The sequence below is a fragment of the Schistocerca piceifrons genome, chromosome 2, assembly GCF_021461385.2.
Source record: "Schistocerca piceifrons isolate TAMUIC-IGC-003096 chromosome 2, iqSchPice1.1, whole genome shotgun sequence".
Classification (NCBI taxonomy): Eukaryota; Metazoa; Arthropoda; class Insecta; order Orthoptera; family Acrididae; genus Schistocerca; species Schistocerca piceifrons.
This window is the reverse complement of record NC_060139.1, coordinates 356,849,274-356,877,101: the sequence shown is the minus strand read 5'-3', so window position 1 is coordinate 356,877,101 and position 27,828 is coordinate 356,849,274. Positions and strand designations below refer to the sequence as shown.

General features: G+C 41.2%; 1 protein-coding gene across 2 annotated transcripts in view; it reads right to left on the bottom strand.

The window, feature by feature from the left end:
* The window catches only part of LOC124777821 (Golgi-specific brefeldin A-resistance guanine nucleotide exchange factor 1), a 311,144-nt gene that overhangs the window by 47,334 nt on the left and 235,982 nt on the right, over positions 1-27,828 (bottom strand). The window contains exons 31-32 of one of the 2 annotated variants that reach the window (XM_047253343.1): positions 8,924-9,147; positions 6,079-6,357 (exon numbers count right to left, since the gene is read on the bottom strand). In XM_047253343.1, the coding sequence (XP_047109299.1) occupies positions 6,079-6,357; positions 8,924-9,147 (503 nt within the window). Of the gene's footprint in view, positions 1-6,078; positions 6,358-8,923; positions 9,151-27,828 lie in introns of both variants that reach the window. The other variant, XM_047253342.1, reaches the window with a different exon arrangement.

Sequence of the window (27,828 nt, the reverse complement as noted above, 5' to 3'; positions counted from 1 at the left end):
TATATACTCAATAATACATAATGCGTAATAATACGTAACCCACTTCCAAACCATAACCAAAAAAATTTTTTTTTAGCTTTCAACATTACCGCTGCTATAAAATCCACCGTTTCTAGTTCAAAAACACTTCCTTTCACCTATTAAACAACCATTTCAGCCGGTTCTAATAACTTTTGCTTTATTTCCATTTCCGTTTTTCTCACATCACCGATCATTTTTAGCCGCTTCCCACAGGTTTTAAAGTCATTATTTCTTCGTCAGACAATTGTTAGCCTCATTTTCATAATCCGCCACCACAAAAGCATTCCTTTGAATACATTTACACGTAGTTTTTTCGAAATTTTCCCAAATTTCTCCACCCTTTAACATGTTTTGGCGGCAACACAACCACCTAACCTTTATGCACATCGTTGTCTACATACACAAGTTCACCACAGGATCAACATAGCCCAGCTCTAACCAACACTTTTTCGCCTTTTTTCGCACCAGATCTCCAGTTGTTTTCTAGTTCACCTTTATCTCTCCCCATATATTTTTATTTTCATTTTCATTTCAGCCTCATGTTACACTTTCCACCTTCTAATACCATGTCACCCTCACAACACCTCCACAACGACCCCATTAAGTTTTATTTACATTCCCTCTGCAAACATGCCTTCGCCCTAGCCAGGTTATGCTCCCATATTTTATTTTCTCAGGCTTGTCTGACATTTGGCATTACCCCCAAAGGCCTCACACTTAAAGTTCCCATCTCTGGCTGCAACCCTTCTTTCCATCAGTCCCTATACCAGTTCCAAACTGAACAATCCATTGCCCTCACCCACCTAATCCTTCACCTACACTTCAACTCAGCCAATGAACACACCCGTCAACTCCTATCCTTAATAAAAGTCCTCAATCTTTCCTCTCCCACATCCACACCGGCTGTTCAGAGCATCCTCCTACAGGCCAACCACAAACTATCCAATTTCCTGGTTTCCCTGGTTTGAAGGCCAGACATACCAACAATTAAAGGGAACAGCCATGGGTACCAGGATGACCCCCTCATACGCCAACCTATTCATGGGTCGCTTAGAGCAAGCCTTCTTGGTTACCCAGGCCTGCCAACCCAATGTTTGGTACAGATTTATTGATGACATTTTCATGATCTGGACTCACAGTGAAGAATAACTCCAGAATTTCCTCTCCAACCTCAACTCCTTTGGTTCCATCAGATTGACCTGGTCCTACTGCAAATCCCATGCCACTTTCCTTGACGTTGACCTCCACCTGTCCAATGGCCAGCTTCACACGTCTGTCCACATCAAACCCACCAACAAGCAACAGTACCTCCATTATGACAGCTGCCACCCATTCCACATCAAACGGTCCCTTCCCTACAGCCTAGGTCTTCGTGGCAAACGAATCTGCTCCAGTCCAGAATCCCTGAACCATTACACCAACAATCTGAAAACAGCATTCGCATCCCGCAACTACCCTCCCAACCTGGTACAGAAGCAAATAACCAGAGCCACTTCCTCATCTCCTCAAACCCAGGACCTCCCACAGAAGAACCCCAAAAGTGCCCCAGTTGTGACAGGATACTTTCCGAGACTTGATCAGACTCTGAATGTGGCTCCCCAGCAGGGATACGACTTCCTCAAATCCTGCCCTGAAATGAGATCCATCCTTCATGAAATCCTCCCCACTCCACCAAGAGTGTCTTTCCGCCGTCCACCTAACCTTCGTAACCTGTTAGTTCATCCCTATGAAATCCCCAAACCACCTTCCCTACCCTCTGGCTCCTACCCTTGTAACCACCCCCGGTGTAAAACCTGTCCCTGCACCCTCCCACCACCACCTACTCCAGTCCTGTAACCCGAAAGGTGTGCACAATCAAAGGCAGAGCCACGTGTGAAAGCACCCACACGATTTACCAACTGACCTGCCTACAGTGTGAAGCTTTCTATGTGGGAATGACCAGCAACAAACTGTCCATTCGCATGAATGGTCACAGGCAGACAGTGTTTGTTGGTAATGAGGATCACCCCGTGGCTAAACATGCCTTGGTGCACGGCCAGCACATCTTGGCACAGTGTTACACCGTCCGGGTTATCTGGATACTTCCCACTAACACCAACTTGTCAGAACTCCGGAGATGGGAACTTGCCCTTCAGCATATCCTCTCTTCTCATTATCCGCCAGGCCTCAATCTCCGCTAATTTCTAACTTCAATTTGCCGCCGCTCATACCTCACCTGTCTTTCAACAATATCTTTGCCTCTGTACTTCCGCCTCGACTGACATATCTGCCAAAAATCTTTGCCTTTACAAATGTCTGCTTGTGTATGTGTATATTCGGATGGATATGTGTGTGAGTGAGTGCGCGCGCGCGAGAGTGTATACCTGTCCTTTTTCCCCCCTAAGGTAAGTCTTTCCGCTCCCGGGATTGGAATGACTCTTTACCATCTCCCTTAAAATCCACATCCTTTCGTCTTTCCCTCTCCTTCCCTCTTTCCTGACGAAGCAATCGTTGTGCGAAAGCTTGAATTTTGTGTGTATGTTTGTGAGTCTATCGATGTGCCAGAGTTTTTGTTTGGTAAGTCACATCATCTTGTTGTTGAATGACAGGTGAAGTATGAGTGGCGGCAACTTGAAATTAGCGGAGATTGAGGTCTGGTGGGTAACGGGAAGAGAGGATATATTGAAGAGCAAGTTCCCATCTCCGGAGTTCGGATAGGTTGGTGTTAGCGGGAAGTATCCAGATAACCCGGACGGTGTAACACTGTGCCAAGATGTGCTGGCCGTGCACCAAGGCATGTTTAGCCACAGGGTGATCCTCATTACCAATAAACACTGTCTGCCTGTGTTCATTCATGCGAATGGACAGTTTGTTGCTGGTCATTCCCACACAGAATGCATCACAGTGTAGGCAGGTCAGTTGGTAAATCACGTGGGTGCTTTCACACGTGGCTCTGCCTTTGATCGTGTACACTTTCCGGGTTACAGGACTGGAGTAGGTGGTGGTGGGAGTGTGCATGGGACAGGTTTTACACCGGGGGCGGTTACAAGGATAGGAGCCAGAGGGTAGGGAAGGTGGTTTGGGGATTTCATAGGGATGAACTAACAGGTTACGAAGGTTAGGTGGACGGCGGAAAGACACTCTTGGTGGAGTGGGGAGGATTTCATGAAGGATGGATCTCATTCCAGGGCAGGATTTGAGGAAGTCGTATCCCTGCTGGAGAGCCACATTCAGAGTCTGGTCCAGTCCCGGAAAGTATCCTGTCACAAGTGGGGTACTTCTGTGGTTCTTCTGTGGGAGGTTCTGGGTTTGAGGGGATGAGGAAGTGGCTCTGGTTATTTGCTTCTGTACCAGGTCGGGAGGGTAGTTACGGGATGCGAAAGCTGTTGTCACGTTGTTGGTGTAATGGTTCAGGGATTCCGGACTGGAGCAGATTCGTTTGCCACGAAGACCTAGGCTGTAGGGAAGGGACCGTTTGATGTGGAATGGGTGGCAGCTGTCATAATGGAGGTACTGTTGCTTGTTGGTGGGTTTGATGTGGACGGACGTGTGAAGCTGGCCATTGGACAGATGGAGGTCAACGTCAAGAAAAGTGGCGTGGGATTTGGAGTAGGACCAGGTGAATCTGATGGAACCAAAGGAGTTGAGGTTGGAGAGGAAATTCTGGAGTTCTTCTTCACTGTGAGTCAAGATCATGAAGATGTCATCAATAAATCTGTACCAAACTTTGGGTTGGCAGGTCTGGGTAACCAAGAACGCTTCCTCTAGGCGACCCATGAATAGGTTGGCGTACGAGGGGGCCATCCTGGTACCCATGGTTGTTCCCTTTAATTGTTGGTATGTCTGGCCTTCAAAAGTGAAGAAGTTGCGGGTCAGGATGAAGCTGGCTAAGGTAATGAGGAAAGAGGTTTTAGGTAGGGTGGCAGGTGATCGGCGTGAAAGGAAATGCTGCATTGCAGCGAGGCCCTGGACGTGCAGAATATTTGTGTATAAGGAAGTGGCATCGATGGTTACAAGGATGGTTTCCGGGGGTAACAGATTGGGTAAGAATTCCAGGCGTTCGAGAAAGTGGTTGGTGTCTTTGATGAAGGATTGGAGACTGCATGTAATGGGTTGAAGGTGTTTATCTACATAGGCAGAGATACGTTCTGTGGGGGCTTGGTAACCAGCTCCAATGGGGCGGCCGGAATGATTGGGTTTGTGAAATTTAGGAAGAAGGTAGAAGGTAGGGGTGCGGGGTGTCGGTGAGGTCAGGAGGTTGATGGAGTCAGGTGAAAGGTTTTGCAGGGGGCCTAAGGTTCTGAGGATTCCTTGAAGCTCCGCCTGGACATTGGGAATGGGATTACCTTGGCAAACTTTGTATGTGGTGTTGTCTGAAAGCTGACGCAGTCCCTCAGCCACATACTCCCGACGATCAAGTACCACGGTCGTCGAACCCTTGTCCGCCGGAAGAATGACGATGGATCGGTCAGCCTTCAGATCACGGATAGCCTGGGCTTCAGCAGTGGTGATGTTGGGAGTAGGATTAAGGTTTTTTAAGAAGGATTGAGATGCAAGGCTGGAAGTCAGAAATTCCTGGACGGTTTGGAGAGGGTGATTTTGAGGAAGAGGAGGTGGGTCCCGCTGCGACGGAGGACAGAACTGTTCCAGGCAGGGTTCAATTTGGATAGTGTCCTGGACAGTTGGATCATTGGGAGCAGGATTAGGATCATTTTTCTTCGTGGCAAAGTGATATTTCCAGCAGAGAGTACGAGAGTAGGACAGTAAATCTTTGACGAGGGCTGTTTGGTTGAATCTGGGAGTGGGGCTGAAGGTGAGCCCTTTGGATAGGACAGAGGTTTCAGATTGGGAGAGAGGTTTGGAGAAAAGGTTAACTACTGAATTAGGGTGTTGTGGTTCCAGATTGTGTTGATTGGAATTTTGAGGTTTTGGAGGGAGTGGAGCTGGAAGTGGGAGATTGAGTAGATGGGAGAGAGTGGATTTGTGTGCAATGAGAGGAGGTTGAGGTTTGCTGGAAAGGTTGTGAAGGGTGAGTGAGTTGCCTTTCCGGAGGTGAAAAACCAGGAGATTGGATAGTTTTTTGAAGTGGAGGGTGGCATGCTGTTCTAATTTGCGGTTGGCCTGTAGGCATCCTCCAATGTGGGAATGACCAGCAACAAACTGTCCAGACAGCATTTGTTGGTAATGAGGATCACCCTGTGGCTAAACATGCCTTGGTGCACGGCCAGCACATCTTGGCACAGTGTTACACCGTCCGGGTTATCTGGATACTTCCCACCAACACCAACCTATCCGAACTCCGGAGATGGGAACTTGCTCTTCAATATATCCTCTCTTCCCGTTACCCACCAGACCTCAATCTCCGCTAATTTCAAGTTGCCGCCACTCATACCTCACCTGTCATTCAACAACATCTTTGCCTCTGCACTTCAGCCTCGACTGACATCTCTGCCCAAACTCTTTGTCTTTAAATATGTCTGCTTGTGTCTGTATATGTGTGGATGGATATGAGTGTGTGTGTGCGAGTGTATACCTGTCCTTTTTTCCCCCCTAAGGTAAGTCTTTCCGCTCCCGGGATTGGAATGACTCCTTACCCTCTCCCTTAAAACCCACATCCTTTCGTCTTTCCCTCTCCTTCCCTCTTTCCTGATGAGGCAACAGTTTGTTGCGAAAGGTTGAATTTTGTGTGTATGTTTGTGTGTCTATCGACCTGCCAGCGCTTTCGTTCGGTAAGTCACATCATCTTTGTTTTTTGATAAATTTTTCCCACGTGGAATGTTTCCCTCTATATATATATATATATATATATATATATATATATATATATATATATATATATATATATATATATATATGAAAGAAAACTTAAGAAAAATGACTGTGAATGGGTAATTACCTAAGTTGTGGCAATAACCACACAACTCATTACTATGAAGAGCACTACTGCAAATATCACCTGTAAAGTTTCAGCCACAAAAATCATTTCTCATTTCATAAAATACACACCAAGTATTAGGCTAAATTAGAAAGTAAAAGTAGAATGAAACAAATCAACTGTTTCACTTTGTAGTAACTTACAGATCTTTGATGAGTGTCCTGGCCGAAGTAGTGTGAAGGAATGGTCGTGACAGCACCTATATGTGCATCAGCTTGTTGTGGTCTGGAGGTTGGATATAAAGGGACAGGTGAAACGGTTTGAGGTGGTGATATGTATAAAGGAGTGGAGAGGCTAACAGAAGAAGGGGCAGTAGGAAAATTGTTAACTGGAGGAGGAGCTTGCTGTTGATGGATAAAGCTTGCTTCACTTGAATGGCCAACCTGACAGCTCACAGGAGGGCCAATTGCTGTAGATATCATCTGCAAGACAAGTCAGCAAACAGGTCTTTGTAAATAACGATCTTTAGGAGACATTTTTGTAATTTAATGACTACAAAGAACAAAATGGAGGGACAAAGACAAACTGAGAGAAGATAGGTAGAACACTGTGGACACAGGATGGGGAAGGGATATAATGGTGTGGATTGATTGACTGATTGATTCACTGATCCATCCATCCATCCATCAATCCAACCCAACCTAACCATTATGGTCTGCGTATCCCACCACCGAGGAAAACCTTAAAGAATGTGATATCTAAATTATATTTACAGTATTACTTAGACTAAGTTTCCTCCAGTGAACTTTATCAGCTGCCGGTTTTTCAGATTCAGCTTCCTGTTAATTCAAGTCCATGGATTGAAGATCCTTCACAAAAGTTTACACAAAGCCTTCCTCCACTTCTGTATCCATTTGTTGGTATCCACAATAGTGCTGATTTTTTGATTCTCCTATGTTTCATGATTTGAGTATGCACCACAAGCTTCAAACTTCTTTCAGCAACAATTTTATGCAGGCTGTGTAGAATATTACTACTCGGCATTTCATGACGCAGCTGATGTCCAAAACTCATTTCAGTCATCACTGGCGAAAAACACTGAGCATGTGTGCGGGTATTTTTTTTTTTTTTTTTTTTTTTTGGACATTTCCAGCTCTCATACGCAAATATGGTCATCAGTAGAAGCTTTGTGGACATACTTATGGAATCTCACTGCCATTTGGATCATATTCTTTGGGAGACTGCACAAGCTTCCCCAATTCTGCTGTCAGTGTCTGCATCTACGTCCCCATTGTTAAAGATAAGGCTGCCAAGATAAGGAAATTAGTCAACATCTTGTACCTTCAGCAGAGTAGATATATTTTGACTTTTTATGCACGTTGTTTTTGCTTTAGAACTATTTATTTTTTTAAGTGTCCAGAACTGAGCATTTCTGCTAGCTCTTAAACATCTACAACAGGTTTCAAATGCACAAGGGCTTAATGTAACAGTTGTCTTGCGTGCTGGCAGTACCATAGCTCCTGACAGAGCTTCCAAATTGAATAGTTCACAGCAGATATTAAAATGATGTGGCTCCCCCAACATTCCAGTTATTCTAAGCGTGATCATTACCCATTTTATGATATCAAGAATTTATATAATACCAATAAATTTATACAACCCACAGCACCATGTTTGTTTCATTATGCCAATGGCCAAAGACAGTAACCTGCCACTTACTCTATGTAAAGCCTGAGTCCCATCTCCCTGTTATTTCTTATGACAACATTCCCAACAGACTCTTATTATTGAACTTCACATGTACAGTAGTTTCTGGAACAGTGATTTAAGTGAAATCCAAATCAGTCAGTAATTATTAAATATTACACTATTACATCATATATTCTGAAACCACACAATTACATTTATATTTGACTAAAATTTAGTCCATGTACAAGAGTCTGAAATAAATAAAAAAAAAACTATTTAAAATGTTTGGTACTATGTATCTCAATCTCAATAAATTTCAGTAAATCTCTATTCCCGACAATGTCTCAACTCTAAATTGGGACACTGTCTACATAACTTGCTTTATGACTATTGCCAGTATTATTAACCACTACGAAAAGTAATTCTTGCTTAACTGTTTCTTGTACTTCTAATTAATGTATGGAGTACCAGAAACAGCTGAACTGCCGCTACGTTCTATGTTAATTTTAAGTAACAGTAGTAATAGACGAAAGCAAGTACTTATACAGCCACTAAAATATTTATTAAATAAGTGGTAATTTTGATTCAAACAAATGTAACAGCTTTTTCCTGATGCTTGCATGAATCAAGAGACAAAGAGAATGTGTCACAACAGAATTGTTTGCTTTATTGCCAAGAACAGCTGCCTTTCATGTACAGTAAATTAATGAATGCTTAAGTAAATAAACTGTAAAAATATGGTTGGTTACTTTCAGATATGAGAAGAAAGTGAAGAGTATGGAGAAAAGACACTAACAGTTTCTCCAACCCAAATTAGAATGCATTTAGTTGCCAATCACAGAAGCAAAATTTTATCAGCAACTTGTTTTTATTAAACTGTCAATACATATATTGTCTGCCAGATTTATGAAGATATTTGTCATGGTTTTTATTTAGCCAGTAAATGATTGTCACAGAATACATCACACACTTTGGTTAAATTTAGAAACAATTGGGTATATATGCAAGGAATAGAAACACTCTCCATGCATTATCTACACTGGATCAGGATAGGAAGAAAATGATCCTTGCATGTTATTTATACTCTTCCTCAATGTATGGTTGCTCAAAAAGTACAAATGCAGATGTGAATCTATGTAACATTTGTGTCAGATGATTCTAAACTTTGAAGCGCTATAATATGCTGTTGTTCATCATAGTATAAACATTTCCTTTTTTGTTAGCCCAGTGTTCTGAGTTAAACATTGTACATATGGTTACTTATCATGAAAATCAAGTGAGCCCAATGACCATGTTAAATTATGTAAGTTATCTCTTTCAGAAGTGTCACAAATCTCAACATTGTAAGAGATATTTTACCTGTTGTCCCATGTGTGTAAAAATGGGTGCTGAAATATTATGCGGAAGAGAGGATGCAGGCTGCAATATAATACTTGAAGGTCTAACACTAACTGGTTCTCTAGCTGCAATGGTTTCATAACCAGTCACTGTTACTGCAGCATCAGCCTGTGGGTCTGGTATATGCGATAGCTTTGCATCATTGCCTTCTTCTGTCACCATACTTTCTGTAATGTTTTGGGCTTCTACTGAAAAATAAAAAAGTAAGAAGCATGATAACCTTTTGTTTCATAAAGCATATATTACAAATTGCACAGAATCATAATAATAATGATTTCATTGGATGTGCAGAGTGATGTTATAAGCAGTATGTGTAACTAACTGAAATGATAAGCCAAAAAATTGGAGTCTATGTATCAAATTGAAATATCTGCATTCACTGAATGTCCAATTGAAATAAGAGAGTAACGGCAAAAAGATGTGACAAATATCTCTAAGATTTAAAAATCTTTCTTCAAGCACACGTAACACTTTGCTACACCAAAAGAATCAAAGATTGAAAAGAGTCCTGGTATCACATGATATATAATTTGTGATAAAAGCATCAGCAGCACCAAATTAGGTAAAATTGTCAGAGAAACTAGCAGCCAATAATTCACTGAAACTGGGACTTGTATTCACAGACTGCAATTTTTTGAAATGGGAAATGAATGGAGTATAAATGATGAGAGAGATCTCCTATGTACTCTTTCCAGTATGTTACTGCACATTCTGCCAAAATGATTACTACTGATTATATGTCATTCATTCATTACCATGTTCCACTGGTCCCATCATGAAGGAGAAACCTCAGGGAGGAAGAACAAGCTAAACTGCACTTAATTACCTCAAACTATTTCTAAGGTGTGTAATAATTACCTTTGACAAAACGGTTGTATTTTATTTGTACAGAGTATAAATTAACTTCACAAAAGTAGTAGGAAAGTAGCTGGTCTGAATGGAAGGGACAAAAAGTGGGAGCATTTCCCCAGCATACTAAGTAACTGCTTTTATTTATTATTACTAGCTTAATACTTGCTGTACACTTATAATTGTCAAATAAAACACTTATCTCGACAATCTCCGTTGGTCCATTGTGGACATGGGACATTGGCTGGTCAAGTATTTAACAATGAAATTCACCAACAGCTGTGCAGTTGTGAAGTTATTTTATTTTACTTTTACTACCAGTTTCGGCATTCCATTATGCCATCTTCAGGCCCCATATGCATCGCTTAAAAATAAATGATATACATATATATATATATCAAAAAACAAAGATGATGTGACTTACCGAACGAAAGCGCTGGCAGGTCGAAAGACACACAAACAAACACAAACAAACACACAAAATTCAAGCTTTCGCAACAAACTGTTGCCTCATCAGGAAAGAGGGAAGGAGAGGGAAAGACGAAAGGATGTGGGTTTTAAGGGAGAGGGTAAGGAGTCATTCCAATCCTGGGAGCAGAAAGACTTACCTTAGGGGGAAAAAAGGACAGGTATACATTCGCACACACACAGATATCCATCCGCACATATACAGACACAAGCAGACTATGTCATGTCTTTACTCAGTAGCTGCACTCCAGATTTTCATATCTGGTCAAAAGGGCAACATAGTTCAATGCTTCTCAAGATGCTTTACAACATTCTTGAGAATTTGGATTTTTTTTTCTTTCTTAAGACACTCATGGGAGTAAAATTCCCATCTTTCCTGTTTCTACCCCGACTTATCTGGCAAACTCAGTGTCAACAATCTCACTCATTTCAGCTGTTCACTACACAATACTGTTTCAGATTGTTTTGCTTTATTCTTAGAGCACAATTTCTACTTAATTTGTTTTATCTTGCCCTTTTTTTTAGTAACTGGCAAGAGGATTTTACAATATTGTTGGTAATGTAATTTTTGTTCTTAATTACAGTCAGTCTGATTCCCTCTTCGTGCCGCCAGATCTTTTAATCTAAGGTGTTAGTCACACTTTCTCCCCATCTTGTCTTAATTTTACCTCAACTGTCTTAGTAAAAGACAGTAGGAATATCCTACCACGAGCTGTATGGCAAAGTGGAATGCGTCATTGGCTGGTGCATTGTGCATCATCGGTTCAAACCAGACCACCAGAGATTATTTGTTATTTAGTGTTTATTGTTCCTGAAAGGTCCTCAGAATTTCTTAAGCTTGTAATGTTTACATGTTCTGTTTTATTCAATGTCTGTATAAATAGCAGCTCTCTCCATACAGTTCAGTTTTGGCTGTATGTTGGTCTTGGTCATGAAAGTGCTTTTAGTACTATGCTTTGTACTTCATGGACAAGCCTGCTTCCTGATTTGGACTTTATTACCATTACTATGTAACAATATTTATATAGGAGTCAATATTCTGATCTACAGTGTTTCACAGTTGTCTTCCCATTTCCTCCTGTATGTTACCTTTCATTACTGTGACAGTCATTACTTTTAATTCTGTTACACAATATCTTTCCCAATGACATAAATACAATTTATCAGCATGTTTTTATACTAATGATTGCCTGCAAAGCTCATAAATATTTCATTGTTTATTCTACATCTTATTAACTGGAGGTATCTACATCAAAAAACAATTTGTCTGTGCCTCCTCCACCATATTGCTCAACTTCTCAACTCTCACTGGTGATCTCATTGTGGGAAGTGATCCAAAGCTGGGCATGAATGGTTCTAGACATCCTCAACAAGTCCTACTTGATAGAAAATCAACATTGTCCCTAATAGAACAATTCTTCAGTTAAGTGCTTTCAGCATTATTAATGCTCTCTGTTCCCATTTGACAGAAATTAAAATATTTATTGACAGTGACATACAAATATTGTTTACTATTAGCTAGTTTGTTTCCAACCCTTCCATGATGGGTCAATATTCAAGACAAGTAATTGAGTTTTATTGTATATAGCCAATGAAGTAACATATCTTTTTACTTTTATTGGTTCTAAACTAACGTGATACTAGGCTGTATGCATCAAACACATCTTTTTAGTTTCCAAGAGTATGGTACACACAAAACATTGAATTACAAGGGGCAGCAAAATGAAAATGAGACAGACGAAAAAATTGATATACTGTTTATTACTTCAAATGTAATCACGATAAGTGTTAATATGTTTACTCCTCTGTGAGACCAGAGGGTCAGTGCCTTCATGGATAAATGTTTGTGACTGCCTACAGAACCATGATTGTAGCCAGGTGTACAACTCTTCATTTAAAACAAATGTCTCTCTTTAGCATTCCAAACACACAGAAATCACATGGGAAGAGATCAGAACTGTATGGATGATGTGTAAAGGCCTCCCATCAAAACCTCTGAGGTGTAGTTGAAACAACCTCGGCAACATATGTCTCCTTCAATAGAAATTACAATGCTTGAAGCTGCACTAACTTTGTTTCAATGATTTGCATTTACATTCATGCTTCACTTGCACCCACAGGTGACTAAAGTTTTATCAGATTTTGCTCACTGTTCTGCATTTTACAGACTGTCAGTTGTGAAACAATATTATGAAAAGGACAGACAGTTGCCACTCAATACATAGTGGAGATGCTGCGATAGGCACAACAAAAAGACTGTCACAAAATAAGCCCTCGGCCGACAAGGCCTTTGTCAAAAATAGAAAAAACCACACACACACGACCACAGTCTCTGGCAGCTGAAACCACACTACGAACAGTGGCAGCTGTGCGATGGGAGGGGCAACTGGGTGGGGGTAAGGAGGAGGCTAGGGCGGGGAGGGGGAGGGATACCAGGTTAGGGGTGAGGGATGGGCAAGTGCTGCTGGGGAGTGTGCAGGGATGAGGTGGAGAGTGAGTAGGGTAGCTAAGGTGCAGTCAGAAGGTTAGATGGAGGGTGGGGGTAGGGGGGTAGCTGAAAAGGAGAGGGGTAAAAAGCACGTGGGTGGAATAGAGGGCTGTATAGGGCTGGAATGGGAACAGGGAAGGGGCTAAAGGCACACGACAAACAAAAGTTGAGGCCAGGAGGGTTATGGGTATGTAGAATTTATTGCAGTAAGAGTTCCCACCTGAGCAATTCAGAAAAGCTGGTGTTGGTGGGAAGGATCCATATGGGACAGGCTGTGAAGCAGTCATTGAAATGAAGAATGTCATGCTGGGTGGCGCGCTCAGCAACAGGGTGGCCTAGTTGTTTCTTGGCCACAGTTTGTCAGTGGCCATTCATGTGGACAGACAGCTTGGTTGTCATGCTCTCACAGAATGCAGCACAATGGTTGGAGCTTAGCTTGTAGATCACATGACTGGTTTCACATGTAGCTCTGCCTTTGATGGGACGGTTGAAGTTTGTGACCGACTGGAGTAGGCGGTGGTGGGAGGATCTATGCAACAGATCTTGCACCTAGGTATATTCTATTACAGGGATGAGCCACGAGGTAAGGGGCTGGGAGTAGAGGTTTTATAGGGACGGACAAGTATATTGTGTAGGTTTGGTGGGAGCAGACAACCACTGTGGGAGGGGTGGGAAAGGTAGTGGGCAACACATTTCTAATGTGAAACACACAGATTGTTATTATCTGTGTTGTTCTGAAATTTATATTGCAATATATAGAGAATTTCAGAAAATAACTCTCTAACTAGCCCATTTTAGTGAAATCACAGGTGGCACAACGTTGGTGAAATTTACTATTTGTCCCATCAATGAAAATAACAACCAAGTACAGTTCGTAACATGCTCCCACCTGAGGAGTTCTGACAAATTGGTGTTAGATGGGAGAATCCATATGGCATGTGTGCTGAAAGAGGTACGAATGTCATGGCTGTCATGTTGTACAGCATGTTCTGCAACAGGATATTGTGAGTTACCAGTATATACCCTCTGTCTGTGCCCATTCACCTTAACATAAACTTTGTGATAAACATACCAGTGTAGAAGGTCAAACAGAGTTTACATAACAGCTGGTAAATATGTGTTGTTTCACAAAGAGGGTTTCTTTGATAGTCTATGTTTTGCCAGTTGCAGGGCTGATACAGATGGAGGTAGGAGGGTGCATCAGGCAAGTCATACAGCAGGGACAGCCACAGGAGTAGGAGCCATGAGGTAAAGAGACATTTGCAGAAGGAGCATAGAGTCTGACCAGGACACTGTGGAGATCAGGAGGGCAACAAAAAGCTCTTCTAGATGTCGTGGGCAAAATGTCAGACAAAATGGACCTCATTTCAGGACATGTTTCAGAAAGTCATAGCCTATGAATGTACAAGGTATGTCCAGAAAGTAAGTACAATTTCATTCTACTGCCACCGCAGCAGTAGTGTCGCAGTTCTGCCCATTCTCACTTGACTCTCTTGTTCATTGTCTTACCACTGGCCCATTGCAGCTGGATTGTGTTGACATTTGTTAGTGATCATTCAAAATGTTTACGACAATCTCTAAGCCCGCCGACTGTGAAATCGGTTCTGTAATATGCAATTATGCCCCTGCTGGGTTCCAAAAGTGATTACAGATGCCCACAAAACGATGCGACTTGGCAGTGCTTTGACATTTCTTAGTCAATACAGTGATGAGAGAGATGATTTCTTAAACAGAATTATGACCAGTAATGAAACTTGGGTTTGTCACGTCATTCCAGAATCAAAACAACTGATTGAGTGAAGCCACTCACAATCCTCCACAATATAGCACAAAAAGAATTATTATTTATGTGCACTGTGTTCTGGGACAGACAGGATATTCTATTCGTGGAGTTCCTCCCCAGAGGTGAAACCGCCCGTGCAGTATGTTACTGTGAAACGCTGAAAAAACTTCAGCATGCAATTCAAAAGGCATTCTACCTACATCTACATCTACATTTATACTCCGCAAGCCACCCAACGGTGTGTGGCGGAGGGCACTTTATGTGCCACTGTCATTACCTCCCTTTCCTGTTCCAGTCGCGTATGGTTCGCGGGAAGAACGACTGTCTGAAAGCCTCCGTGCGCGCTCTAATCTCTCTAATTTTACATTCGTGATCTCCTCGGGAGGTATAAGTAGGGGGAAGCAATATATTCAATACCTCATCCAGAAACGCACCCTCTCGAAACCTGGCGAGCAAGCTACAGTGCGATGCAGAGCGCCTCTCTTGCAGAGTCTGCCACTTGAGTTTGTTAAACATCTCCGTAACGCTATCACGGTTACCAAATAACCCTGTGACGAAACGCGCCGCTCTTCTTTGGATCTTCTCTATCTCCTCCGTCAACCCGATCTGGTACGGATCCCACACTGATGAGCAATACTCAAGTATAGGTCGAACGAGTGTTTTGTAAGCCACCTCCTTTGTTGATGGACTACATTTTCTAAGGACTCTCCCAATGAATCTCAACCTGGTACCCGCCTTACCAACAATTAATTTTATATGATCATTCCAGTTCAAATTGTTCCGCACGCATACTCCAAGATATTTTACAGAAGTAACTACTACCAGCGTTTGTTCCGCTATCATATAATCATACAATAAATGATCCTTCTTTCTATGTATTTGGAATACATTACATTTATGTATGTTAAGGGTCAGTTGCCACCCCCTGCACCAAGTGCCTATCCGCTGCAGATCTTCCTGCATTTCGCTGCAATTTTCTAATGCTGCAACTTCTCTGTATACTACAGCATCATACGCGAAAAGCCGCATGGAACTTCCGACACTATCTACTAGGTCCCATAACACTCCCCTGTGGTACACCAGAGGTTACTTTAATGTCTGTAGACGTCTCTCCATTGAGAACAACATGCTGTGTTCTGTCTGCTAAAAACTCTTCAATCCAGCCACACAGCTGGTCTGATATTCCGTAGGCTCTTACTTTGTTTATTAGGCAACAGTGCGGAACTGTATCGAACGCCTTCCGGAAGTCAAGAAAAATAGCATCTACCTGGGAGCCTGTATCTAATATTTTCTGGGTCTCATGAACAAATAAAGCGAGTTGGATCTCACAAGATCGCTGTTTCCGGAATCCATGTTGATTCCTACATAGTAGATTCTGGGTTTCCAAAAACGACATGATACCCGAGCAAAAAACATGTTCTAAAATTCTACAACAGATCGACGTCAGAGATATAGGTCTATAGTTTTGCGCATCTGCTCGACGACCCTTCTTGAAGACTGGGACTACCTGTGCTCTCCTCCAATCATTTGGAACCTTCCGTTCATCTAGAGACTTGCGGTACACGGCTGTTAGAAGGGGGGCAAGTTCTTTCGCCTACTCTGTGTAGAATCAAATTGGTATCCCATCAGGTCCAGTGAACTTTCCTCTGTTGAGTGATTCCAGTTGCTTTTCTATTCCTTGGACACTTATTTCGATGTCAGCCATTTTTTCATTTTTGCGAGGATTTAGAAAAGGAACTGCAGTGCGGTCTTCCTCTGTGAAACAGCTTTGGAAAAAGATGTTTAGTATTTCAGCTTTACACGTGTCATCCTCTGTTTCAATGCCATCATCATCATCCCAGAGTGTCTGGATATGCTGTTTCGAGCCACTTACTGATTTAACGTAAGACCAGAACTTCCTAGGATTTTCTGTCAAGTCGGTAGATAGAATTTTACTTTCGAATTCTCTGAACACTTCACGCATAGCCCTCCTTATGCTAACTTTGACATCATTTAGCTTCTGTTTGTCTGAGAGGTTTTGGCTGCGTTTAAACTTGGAGTGAAGCTCTCTTTGCTTTCGCAGTAGTTTCCTAACTTTGTTGTTGTACCACGGTGGGTTTTTCCCGTCCCTCACAGTTTTACTTGGCACGTACCTGTCTAAAACGCATTTTACGATTGCCTTGAACTTTTTCCATAAACACTCAACATTGTCAGTGTCAGAACGGAAATTTTCGCTTCGATCTGTTGGGTAGTCTGAAATCTGCCTTCTAATACTCTTGCTAAACAGATAAACCTTCCTCCATTTTTTTATATTCCTATTAACTTCCATATTCAGGGATGCTGCAACAGCCTTATGATCACTGATTCCCTGTTCTGCACATACAAGAGTCGAAAATTTCAGGTCTGTTTGTTATCAGTAGGTCCAAGATGTTATCTCCACAAGTCGGTTCTCTGTTTAATTGCTCGAGGTAATTTTCGGATAGTTCACTCAGTATGTCACTCGATGCTCTGTCCCTACCACCCGTCCTAAACATCTGAGTGTCCCAGTCTATATCTGGTAAATTGAAATATCCACCTAAGACTATAACATGCTGAGAAAATTTATGTGAGATGTATTCCAAATTTTCTCTCAGTTGTTCTGCCACTAATGCTGCTGAGTCGGGAGGTCGGTAAAAGGAGCCAATTATTAACCTAGCTCGGTTGTTGAGTGTAACCTCCACCCATAATAATTCACAGGAACTATCCACTTCTACTTCACTACAGGATAAACTACTACTAACAGCGACGAACGCTCCACCACCGGTTGCATGCAATCTATCCTTTCTAAACACCGTCTGTACCTTTGTAAAAATTTTGGCAGAATTTATCTCTGGCTACAGCCAGCTTTCTGTACCTATAACGATTTCAGCTTCGGTGCTTTCTATCAGTGCTTGAAGTTCCGGTACTTTACCAACGCAGCTTCGACAGTTGGCAATTACAATACCGATTGCTGCTTGGTCCCCATATGTCCTGACTTTGCCCCACACCTGTTGAGGCTGTTGCCCTTTCTGTACTTGCCCAAGGTCATCTAACCTAAAAAACCGCCCAGCCCACGCCACACAACCCCTGCTACCCGTGTAGCCGCTTGTTGCGTGTAGTGGACTCCTGACCTATCCAGCGGAACCCGAAACCCCACCACCCTATGGCGCAAGTCGAGGAATCTGCAGCCCACACGGTCGCAGAACCGTCTCAGCTTCTGATTCAGACCCTCCACTCGGCTCTGTACCAAAGGTCCACAGTCAGTCCTGTCGACGATGCTGCAGATGGTGAGCTCTGCTTTCATCCCGCTAGCAAGACTGGCAGTCTTCACCAAATCAGATAGAAGCCAGAGAGGATTTCCTCCAATCCATAGTGACACACATCATTGGTGCCGACATGAGCGACCACCTGCAGATGGGTGCACCCTGTACCCTTCATGGCATCCGGAAGGACCCTTTCCACATCTGGAATGACTCCACCCGGTATGCACACGGAGTGCACATTGGTTTTCTTCCCCTCTCTTGCTGCCATATCCCTAAGGGGCCCCATTACGCGCCTGACGTTGGAGCTCCCAACTACCAGTAAGCCCACCCTCTGCGACCGCCCAGATCTTGCAGACTGAGGGGCAACCTCTGGAACAGGAAAAGCAGCCATGTCAGGCCGAAGATCAGTATCAGCCTGAGACAGAGCCTGAAACCGGTTCGTCAGACAAACTGGAGAGGCCTTCCGTTCAGCCCTCCGGAATGCCTTTCGCCCCCTGCCACACCTTGAGATGACCTCCCACTCTACCACAGGTGAGGGATCAGCCTCAATGCGGGCAGTATCCCGGGCAACCAGAGTCGTAGTCCGATCGGGGGATGCGTGGGACGAGCTGGCCGTCCCTGACAAACCCCCATCCAGACCCCACAGTGATGCCCATTGGCAACAGTCTCAAGCTGTGTGACCGAAGCCAACACTGCCTGAAGCTGGGAGCGAAGGGATGCCAACTCAGCCTGCATCCGAACACAGCAGTTGCAGTCCCTATCCATGCTAAAAACTGTTGTGCAAAGAACGTCTGAACTAATCTACAGAGAGTGCAAACAAATCGACACAAAATTTAAACGGTTATTAAAATATAAGCTTGCCTAGTAAATGCAGTAATGCTGCTACTTGCGCACTGCTGACACACTGCTCGGCGGCGGAAGGAGACTACGCAATTTTACACTATTCAGGTACTAAAACGCGATGCTACAACTCTCAAATACTATAATACGCCCGAAATTTATGAATTAAACAATGCAAGTACCACAAACACGCAAAGAAATTAAGAATTAAACTATGTAGCAAATGAGTGAGCTAGGAGTATACGACTTGCTGCTGCAGCTGCTTATCCAACAGCGGCAGGGAGCATTTTGTTGTTAAATGACAATGCATGTCCCCATTCTGCTGGTGTCATTCAAAATCTTATTCAATAGTTTGGTTGGGAGCAGTTTGGGCACCCACCACAGAGTCCTGATCTCACACCTTCTGACAACTATTTGTTCGTGAACTTTAAGCACGAGTTTGGAGAAAGGCGCTTTGGAAGGGAAAAATAAAAACGATGTTCATCAGTGGCTGTCTTCACTGGCAGTATCTATCTATGAAGAGGGCACAGAGAAGTTTGGTTTCCAGCTATTACAAATGTCTGAACAATGGTGGCAGCTATGTAGAAAAGTAAGTTTAAGAAATGCTCAGTCTTGCAAAAATAAGTTTTTTGTTGAACAAATGTTTTTGAGTTTTTTCCAGAATGTTACTTACTTTCTGGACTCACCTCCTATGAATCATCTACTTCGACAAGGCCGGTGCTTCATAAAATCATTTCCTGAAATGATTTTGCTCCCCATACATACAATACTTTTTTGTGGTCCTCCCAGTCCTCACAGTATCTTGGTCAGACACAATAATCCTTCTGCGCCTATTTCCCTATGCTACAACTCCGACTCCAACCCTTGCAGCCGTCCCCACTGTATGACATGCTCAATGCATCCCCCTACCTCCACCTATACGAGTTCTTCAACTATCAAAATGTATTAGAGGGAAAGAAAACATTGTTATTTTTATATGTTAAATTAAAATAGGTAAATTGTTAACAAGTTTCATTTTTAATAATGATGTAATCACCCTCTTTGTCAACCACCTTTAGCCATCTAACATGAAAGTTCTCAGTGCTGGAGTGATAAAAATCAATTTTTGTTTTTTGAGCAAAATATCTGGAGATGGGACTTGGCCACTTGCAACATTTGTACCAATTGTAATAAATAGAAATCAGATTGCACAATATCGGGCAGTAAAGTGGGTATGACTATACCTTCCACCACAATACATTACTTTTATCCAGGATTTGTCTAGTGCAGTGTGCTTTTGCATTTTCATGTTGCAGAATAGCATCTTTTTTTTGTTTACAATTGCTGGCTACTTTTCCATTAAAGATTAATTTACCCTATCAAACTGTTCATAGTAAATGTCTGCATTCACAGTTTGTCCATTTTTCAACACCTCCAAGCAAATGTCCCAGCAAATACTCCACCAAACACACAAAAGTATGTTTTTGGAGTGTAAATCTAGCTTAGCTGAGCTTTGCGGCGATTCATTTGGAGACAGCTACTGCCTTTTGCATTTTGGGTTATCATAGAAAACCCACTTTTCATCTCCAGTGATCAAGCAATCAAAAACCTGCTTCTGTATTATGCTGCCGAAGCAATAAGCTGCCTGTCGTGGATCACTTAGCTCTGTTTGTCTTTTCAATTTGCTGCAAATGTTCTTGGATGGCTGACCAAGATTCATTAGGAGTGTTTGACAGTTTCTCGATTGTCCGACATAAATTTGCTTCGATTTCTGTCCCCAACATGTCATTCTCTAAAGTTGTTAGTCCTTGAAAATTCTCCACATATTGCAACATAAATTTCAGAACAACATGGTTTAAGTAATAATAGTCTGTATGTGTCACAACCAACAGTATCATGTGCAGCAACAGTGAGCAACATCTGATAAGACTTTAGTCACCTGCGAGTACAACCGAACAACAAGTGTAAATGTGGATCACTAAAACCAAGTCAGTGCAGCTCTTCTCTCAAGCATTGTAATCTCTATTGGAGGAGACATGTCATCACCTTATTTTTTATTTATTAATTTACTTGTTTCTTTAAGAAAATGTGAGAGAAAGCTACTTTGCCATAGAATGAATTTTTATAAAAAAAATTCACGAATGAAAGCATTAAAGAAATAATGAATCCCAAGAAAATGTGAATAAAGAACACATTAAAATATAATAATAAATAATACTTTACACATAACAGTTTTAACTACTTCAAGGAACTGAATAGTTTATGTGTGCCCAAGGAACATATAATACATCACCGAGCAACAGTAGACTAAGACTATGATATCTTGAAAACAAACACTGGAAAATCACAACCAATGCCAAATATATGGAAAGCTTTGGTAATGTGCTAAAAATAATAACCATACCTTAAAAACAATACGTCAACGGCACGTCTATGGTTAATGGAAACAAACACTATTGTTATTTAACACTTACACTCTTTTATAACTGCTACTTCAAATTTTTTTTTCATTTTTATCAATTTTAAATACTGTCTGCTGAAAGGCAGAGAGACTAGGTGTAAGACTTTCCTTTACATACTTAAATTTCAACCTCCTGTGACTGACGATTTATTTTCCTCAAGGAACCAACAACTACATTTGTCTTCACAGCAAGTAACACTAATTTTTTTTTAATATCGAGGCTTCAGCCTATAAAAGAAAGAAGTGCTAATTACTGTAATAAATGAGGACATTTATAATGTGTTGATAACAAAAGATATTTTTGTGTTTTACTCGATGTGAACATGTGTTTATTATGAAACTTCCTGGCAGATTAAAACTGTGTGCCCGACCGAGACTCGAACTCGGGACCTTTGCCTTTCGTGGGCAAGTGCTCTACCATCTGAGCTACCGAAGCACAACTCACGCCGGGTACTCACAGCTTTACTTCTGCCAGTATCCTGTCTGTAAAGTCTGGAAAGTAGGAGACAGGATACTGGCAGAAGTAAAGCTGTGAGTACCGGGCGTGAGTTGTGCTTCGGTAGCTCAGATGGTAGAGCACTTGCCAGCGAAAGGCAAAGGTCCCGAGTTGGAGTCTCGGTCGGGCACACAGTTTTAATCTGCCAGGAAGTTTCATATCAGCGCACACTCGACTGCAGAGTGAAAATCTCATTCTGGATGTGTTTATTATGCTGAAAGGATGTACATTTATTATTAGTAAATTATTTCTGAAAAGAAAGGAAACTCTGCTAATTATATCTGACTATTTAGGGTTTATCACTCAACTTTTCCAGTTCTGCTGGAAACCTATTGCAAATTAAACATGCTGACTGATACACAACTTTCTGCACAATGCTTGAACAAGTATACGAAGACAGTAACTTGTTCTCGAAATAACAGTTACTGTTGATGACTGTGCAGCATTTCCCTGGAATAAATGATGACTAACTGACAACCTCAGCTGCCGACAGGTATTGTTGATATACCTCGATGTGGACAGCTGAAAATGTGTGCCCCGACCGGAACTCGAACCCGGGATCTCCTGCTTACATGGCAGACGCTCTATCCATCTGAGCCACTGAGGACACAGATGAATAACGCAACTGCAGGGACTTATCCCTTGCAAGCTTCCAGCTTGAACAAGTGTTAGCTAAGTGCATATCAGTTTTCAGTCAAGTGTTCTCTAAACGAATGTTCCAGTTTTTTTCTGAGAGATAGAAAACTATACAGAAATGGAAAGAAAACAGAAGATAACATAAACTTAACAAGAGCAAATTATACCAAACATACAGTTTCCTGTCAGGGTGTATACGTGGACAAGAAAAAAAATTCCCGGATTTCCCGGTTAAAAATACACTTTCTCCAGGGCAAAAATATACTTTTTCCGTGTTAAGTGACAGTATACTCTTCCTCGGCACAGTAAAACTCATCAATCCTTTGAATGTTAATGATTTTATCTACCGGAGTAGAATTTCCCGGCACCTTATGAAATGAAACTCAGGGGGGAAAAACATTTTTTGAAAGACCTTTGATGTGCAGCAACATGTACGCTGCATATTTTCGTATTACAAAGGCATAAATTTGAATTCCACCTAACACCACATGTTACTTTCCAAAACATTGAAATCGAGATTGCTATGCGCTTTTGTAAGACAGACACAGCTCATGCAGGGTGTATATGGGGACAAGGAAAAAAATTTCCCGGATTTCCCGGTTAAAAATACACTTTCTCCCGGGTGAAAACGGGTTTTCCGTGTTAAGTGACAGTATATTTTCCCTTATCAATCCTTTGAATGGTTATAGCTTTATACACGGACGTAGAATTTCCCGACACTTTAGAAAACGAAACTCAGGGAAAAAGACACGTTTCGGAAATATCTTTGATGTGCAGCAATATGTACGCTGCGTATTGTCGTATTACGGAAGTATACATTGGAATCCCACAAAACACCGCATGTTACTTTCCGAATCATTGAAATCGAGATTGCGATGTGCGTTTGTAAGCCAGCCATAGCTCATGCCACGTGATCTCGCCAGCCAATGGCAGCGGATATTCAAAGCATAGGACACGTGATGTAGTCAGCCAACAGCAACATCACTGTTAAGTAACACAAACAGGGACAGTTAATAGTTTAAATTAATATACATAGTGTTGCTACAATAAAAGCAAAGCTTTCACATATAATATTGATCTCTAAGGTTAATAAGCTGCAAGAGAAGCTAAGCATTCGCATAAAATATTGATCTTTTTTGCGCGTGTTACGCGTAATATATATCACACAAATGTGCCATTAAAATTTTTTATAATGACATAAATGTCTGATCTTCAGGGTTCGAAATTCTTCTAAATCGCTCGTCATCAAAGAGTTAATTTTTAAATGAGAGTCAAATGCTCTGTGATTTAATAAATTCATGGTACATTCTCACGCATAGTTCAATTTACGTAAAAGGATACTTACTTTGAAAGTAACTCTTTTCAAACCAACATTCGCAATATTTTCCCGCAAGCTGTTAGTCACCGGAGAGCGCATATAACAGGCGACACCACGCTTTCGCAGCTATCATGACGTAGGAAGCCCGTATTTACGTAGGTGTAAAATATTAAAAGGTCATACATTATGTCATAAAAGAAACAAGAGATCAGAGGATACTCCAAGAGCATCAGAATTTCGTGACCCATATTAAAATGTGCACATTTAAAGTGCACATTCATATGTCCAGATTCCCAATGAAGTAGACCTCAACCTGATACTAAGTTTTTCAGTATGGTTTTCGGAATGTAAATTTTCTTGGAGTACGAGTACTATATTATATCCTGTTTGGTTCTTTATTATGGCAAAATGCCATATATGCTAGAAGATGAAAACGTGCACTTGAAATGCAGCGAACAGTTTAAACTAGCCAGTACCGTGGAATTAAACATTTCGTTTCAAATACATTGACTGCCTCTGTGGAAAAAGTTTATAAAAGTCAAATTTCTTTAGCAAACAGACAAAAAGAACTTCATTGTTCCGCAAGGCAATTAATGCTTGACTGTCAGAAAAGTGGAAACAAAAAAAATCTAAAACTAATGACATATTTTAGCCTTCCGTAGTTATGTGAATGCATTTTAATTGACTTGATAGCTCCCGGCCACAGATATCAGTTTTGTTTTCGTTTGACGTGAGAGTAAACGAGGGGGAAACAGCAAAATCACTAAATGTCAATACAGGGCACGTGGAGACTACCCACTATAACTCAGACTGCTCTGCACATCAGCCCCGGATCTACGATATTTGCAAACCAGGTTAATACTAAAAAAATCGAATTTTCAAAAATATGTTCATCTTGTAGCGCATATCTTTCTGAAAAGTCTGAAACATAAAACATATGTGTTCAAGCAAATGTTAAGACATTATTTGGTCTTAAGTGTGCCATAGTGCAGTGCCATGCCTCTTTGTAAAGCATTCTTCTACCGCACATCACTGTATTTCGCTCTGTGGAATTGAAACGTGTATATTTTGTAATGGATGCCATCAAACTATATTCAGGACAGTAGAAATATTTAAATGTCCTATGGTGCCTTTCCTGCTCCCAGTCGGCCCGTTTGACAGCCTGCTCCTCTTTTAAAAAAATCTCGCAATTAATAGCGGATGGGATTATTTGTAATCGGGAGAACAAGAACTTTTCAGAAAATTTGCACTCTTTATTGCCTATTAGCTGATAACTTGCTGTTTTGTTTGATATAAAATTAAATATAGGATAAATAAAACCAATAAAGGCAAGAGATAAGCAAGAAATTACACATTTCTTCAAACCTTCGCTCCTAGCATTTTTTTCCTCTCTAATCTTGCTACAGCTTTACACGGCATGCTTTCCTTTCTGCGAAAGAATCTATTACCTCATCAAAGCTCGTCAAACGTTTTGCTACATGAAAAATCGAAATATCTTTATCTAATACTGAAAAAACTGTTAACACAAGTAATACCCAAGACTGGTGTGGTTTCTCGAACTGATTACGTCTATTTAGTCACTGTCTGCTAGATAAAACAAAATAGGCCTTTCTAATATTGCAGCAATTTTGTAACACACACCAAATAAACGAGACTGTTTTGGCACAAATGGCCATTTTTATAACAAGACAGACTATAACTCACTTAGTACCAATATCAAATGCCTATTAGGCCTTCTACAAGCAAAATGTTTTATGTTAGGAAATAGTTTCACATTTCATTCATACACTCCAGTTCTCAAGCATGAGATCGAAAAGTAGTATTACGAAATTTTTATATAACTTTGTAATCATCTTATTCTCCCATAATTTGTGTGATGTCCCTGTTTCTTCTCCTACCTCGTTCTAAGAAACAATCTCCTGGTCACCAATTCTGTAGCTATTCCTGCCATTGTCAAAATTTGTTTGCCGATTAACTTCACAAACCCTGCCAGAATCACAGGTTTAGTTATTCCGCGATTGTTTTCCGGTTAGGCGCTATTACGTGTTCGTACAACACGTTTTCCGCGTTACTTCCAAAATAGAACTTAAGCGGCTGCTAGCCGGGGACTGTACAACTGATCCTTACTAGTATAGCGATCTGGCCAAAAATTTTCATGTTAAAATTTCATTTTCTTGGATACACCGAGAAGATAATACGTAATGTTTCTCGCCTGTTATTCCTGTCAGTCGTTTATTTCCATTCTGGTAGTCTGAATCTATAGATTTCGCTAGTAATTATAGCAACGCTGATCATTCGCAAACCCAGTCAACGACATAATCAGACAGCGATTGGCATTCATCCATTCGGCTTTACTCCATTCAGCTCGTATAGCCCCGTCCCCTTTTGTCTGCGGAAAGTTTATTTCTAGATGCGACGAGGATTCTCCTTACAGAGATGTCACGCATTCAAAAATCAACTTATGTTTCATTCAGAAATCGACTTAAAATGTGTTCAAAAAATATTCAAAAGCCAATAGGGAAGCGTTTCAAAATCATAAGAATAATCGATACACAAACGTGCGCTGGATGCTAGGCGCTTTGTGAAACACATTCTTTTCCTCAAGAATATGAATTTGGCGCCCCCTTTTCCCGGTAGCATCTAGCTGCTTGCTGCAACTGCTTGCACAGCCAACAGCCACATTCCTGGAGCCAGAAGCGGGAGAATCTAAAACTCAAACGCGACTCAACTGTGCATGTGCATGAGCCCGCTCGTAACTCTAAAACCAATCTAATGTGAACAGTCATGACTTCACGCTCATCGGAGGCAATTTGTTGTTATGAAGCATTGCACAGTCTATCTAAAGCCTTTAACACATTTTGCTGTTGGCAGATGCCTGCATGAGCACTGTGTGTCGTCGTCGTCGTATATGGCGTATTTCCTTTGCAATTTAAGTTATTTTCGTTTTTTTCTCTCGTTTATTTATTTATTTATTTATTTATTTATTTATTTATTGTTCCGTGGGACCACATTTAGGAGAAGTCTCCATGGTCATGGAACGAGTCAATACACGAAATTATAACACGATTGTAGAAACAGATAAAATGAAATATAAGAAACATATTCAGGCGACAAGTCGTTAGTTTAAATAAAGAAAATCAAGAATGTAACACTGGAATTTGCTTAATTTTTTAGCTCTTCCAGGAGCTCCTCGACAGAATAGGAGTAGTGAGCAATGAGGAAACTCTTCAGTTTAGACTTAAAAGTGTTTGGGCTACTGCTAAGATTTTTGAGTTCTTGTGGTAGCTTATTGAAAATGGATGCAGCAGAATACTGCACTCCTTTCTGCACAAGAGTCAAGGAAGTGCATTCCACATGCAGATTTGATTTCTGCCTAGTATTAACTGAGTGAAAGCTGCTAACTCTTGGGAATAAGCTAATATTGCTAACAACAAACGACATTAAAGAAAATACATACTGTGAGGGCAATGTCAAAATTCCCAGACTATTGAATAGGGGTCGACAAGAGGTTTTCGAACTTACACCGTACATAGCTCGAACAGCCCGTTTTTGAGCCAAAAATACCCTTTTTGAATCAGAAGAATTACCCCAAAAAATAATACCATATGACATAAGCGTATAAAAATATGCGAAGTATACTACTTTTCGTGTTGAAATGTCACCTATTTCAGATACTGTTCTAATGGTAAATAAAGCGGCATTTAGTTTCTGAACATGATCCTGAACATGGGCTTTCCACAACAGCTTACTATCTATCCGTACGCCTAGGAACTTGAACTGTTCCGTCTCGCTTATAACATGCCCATTCTGTCTGATTAAAATGTCAGTTCTTGTTGAATTGTGGGTTAGAAACTGTAAAAACTGAGTCTTACTGTGATTTAGCATCAAATTATTTTCCACAAGCCACGAACTTATATCATGAACTACATTATTTGATAATGTTTCAATATTACACACAAGATCCTTCACTACCACGGTGGTGTCATCAGCAAACAGAAATATTTTTGAATCACCTGTAATACTAGAAGGCATATCATTTACATAAATAAGAAACAGCAGTGGCCCCAGCACCGACCCTTGGGGAACGCCCCATTTAACAGTGCCCCATTGGGACTGAACATCATTACCACTCTCAATATTGCGGAGGATTACCTTCTGCTTTCTGTTCTTAAAGTAGGAGGCGAACCAATTGTAAGCTACTCTCCTTACTCCATAATGTTCCAACTTCTGCAGTAATATTTTGTGGTCAACACAGTCAAAAGCCTTCGTTAAATCAAAGAAAACACCT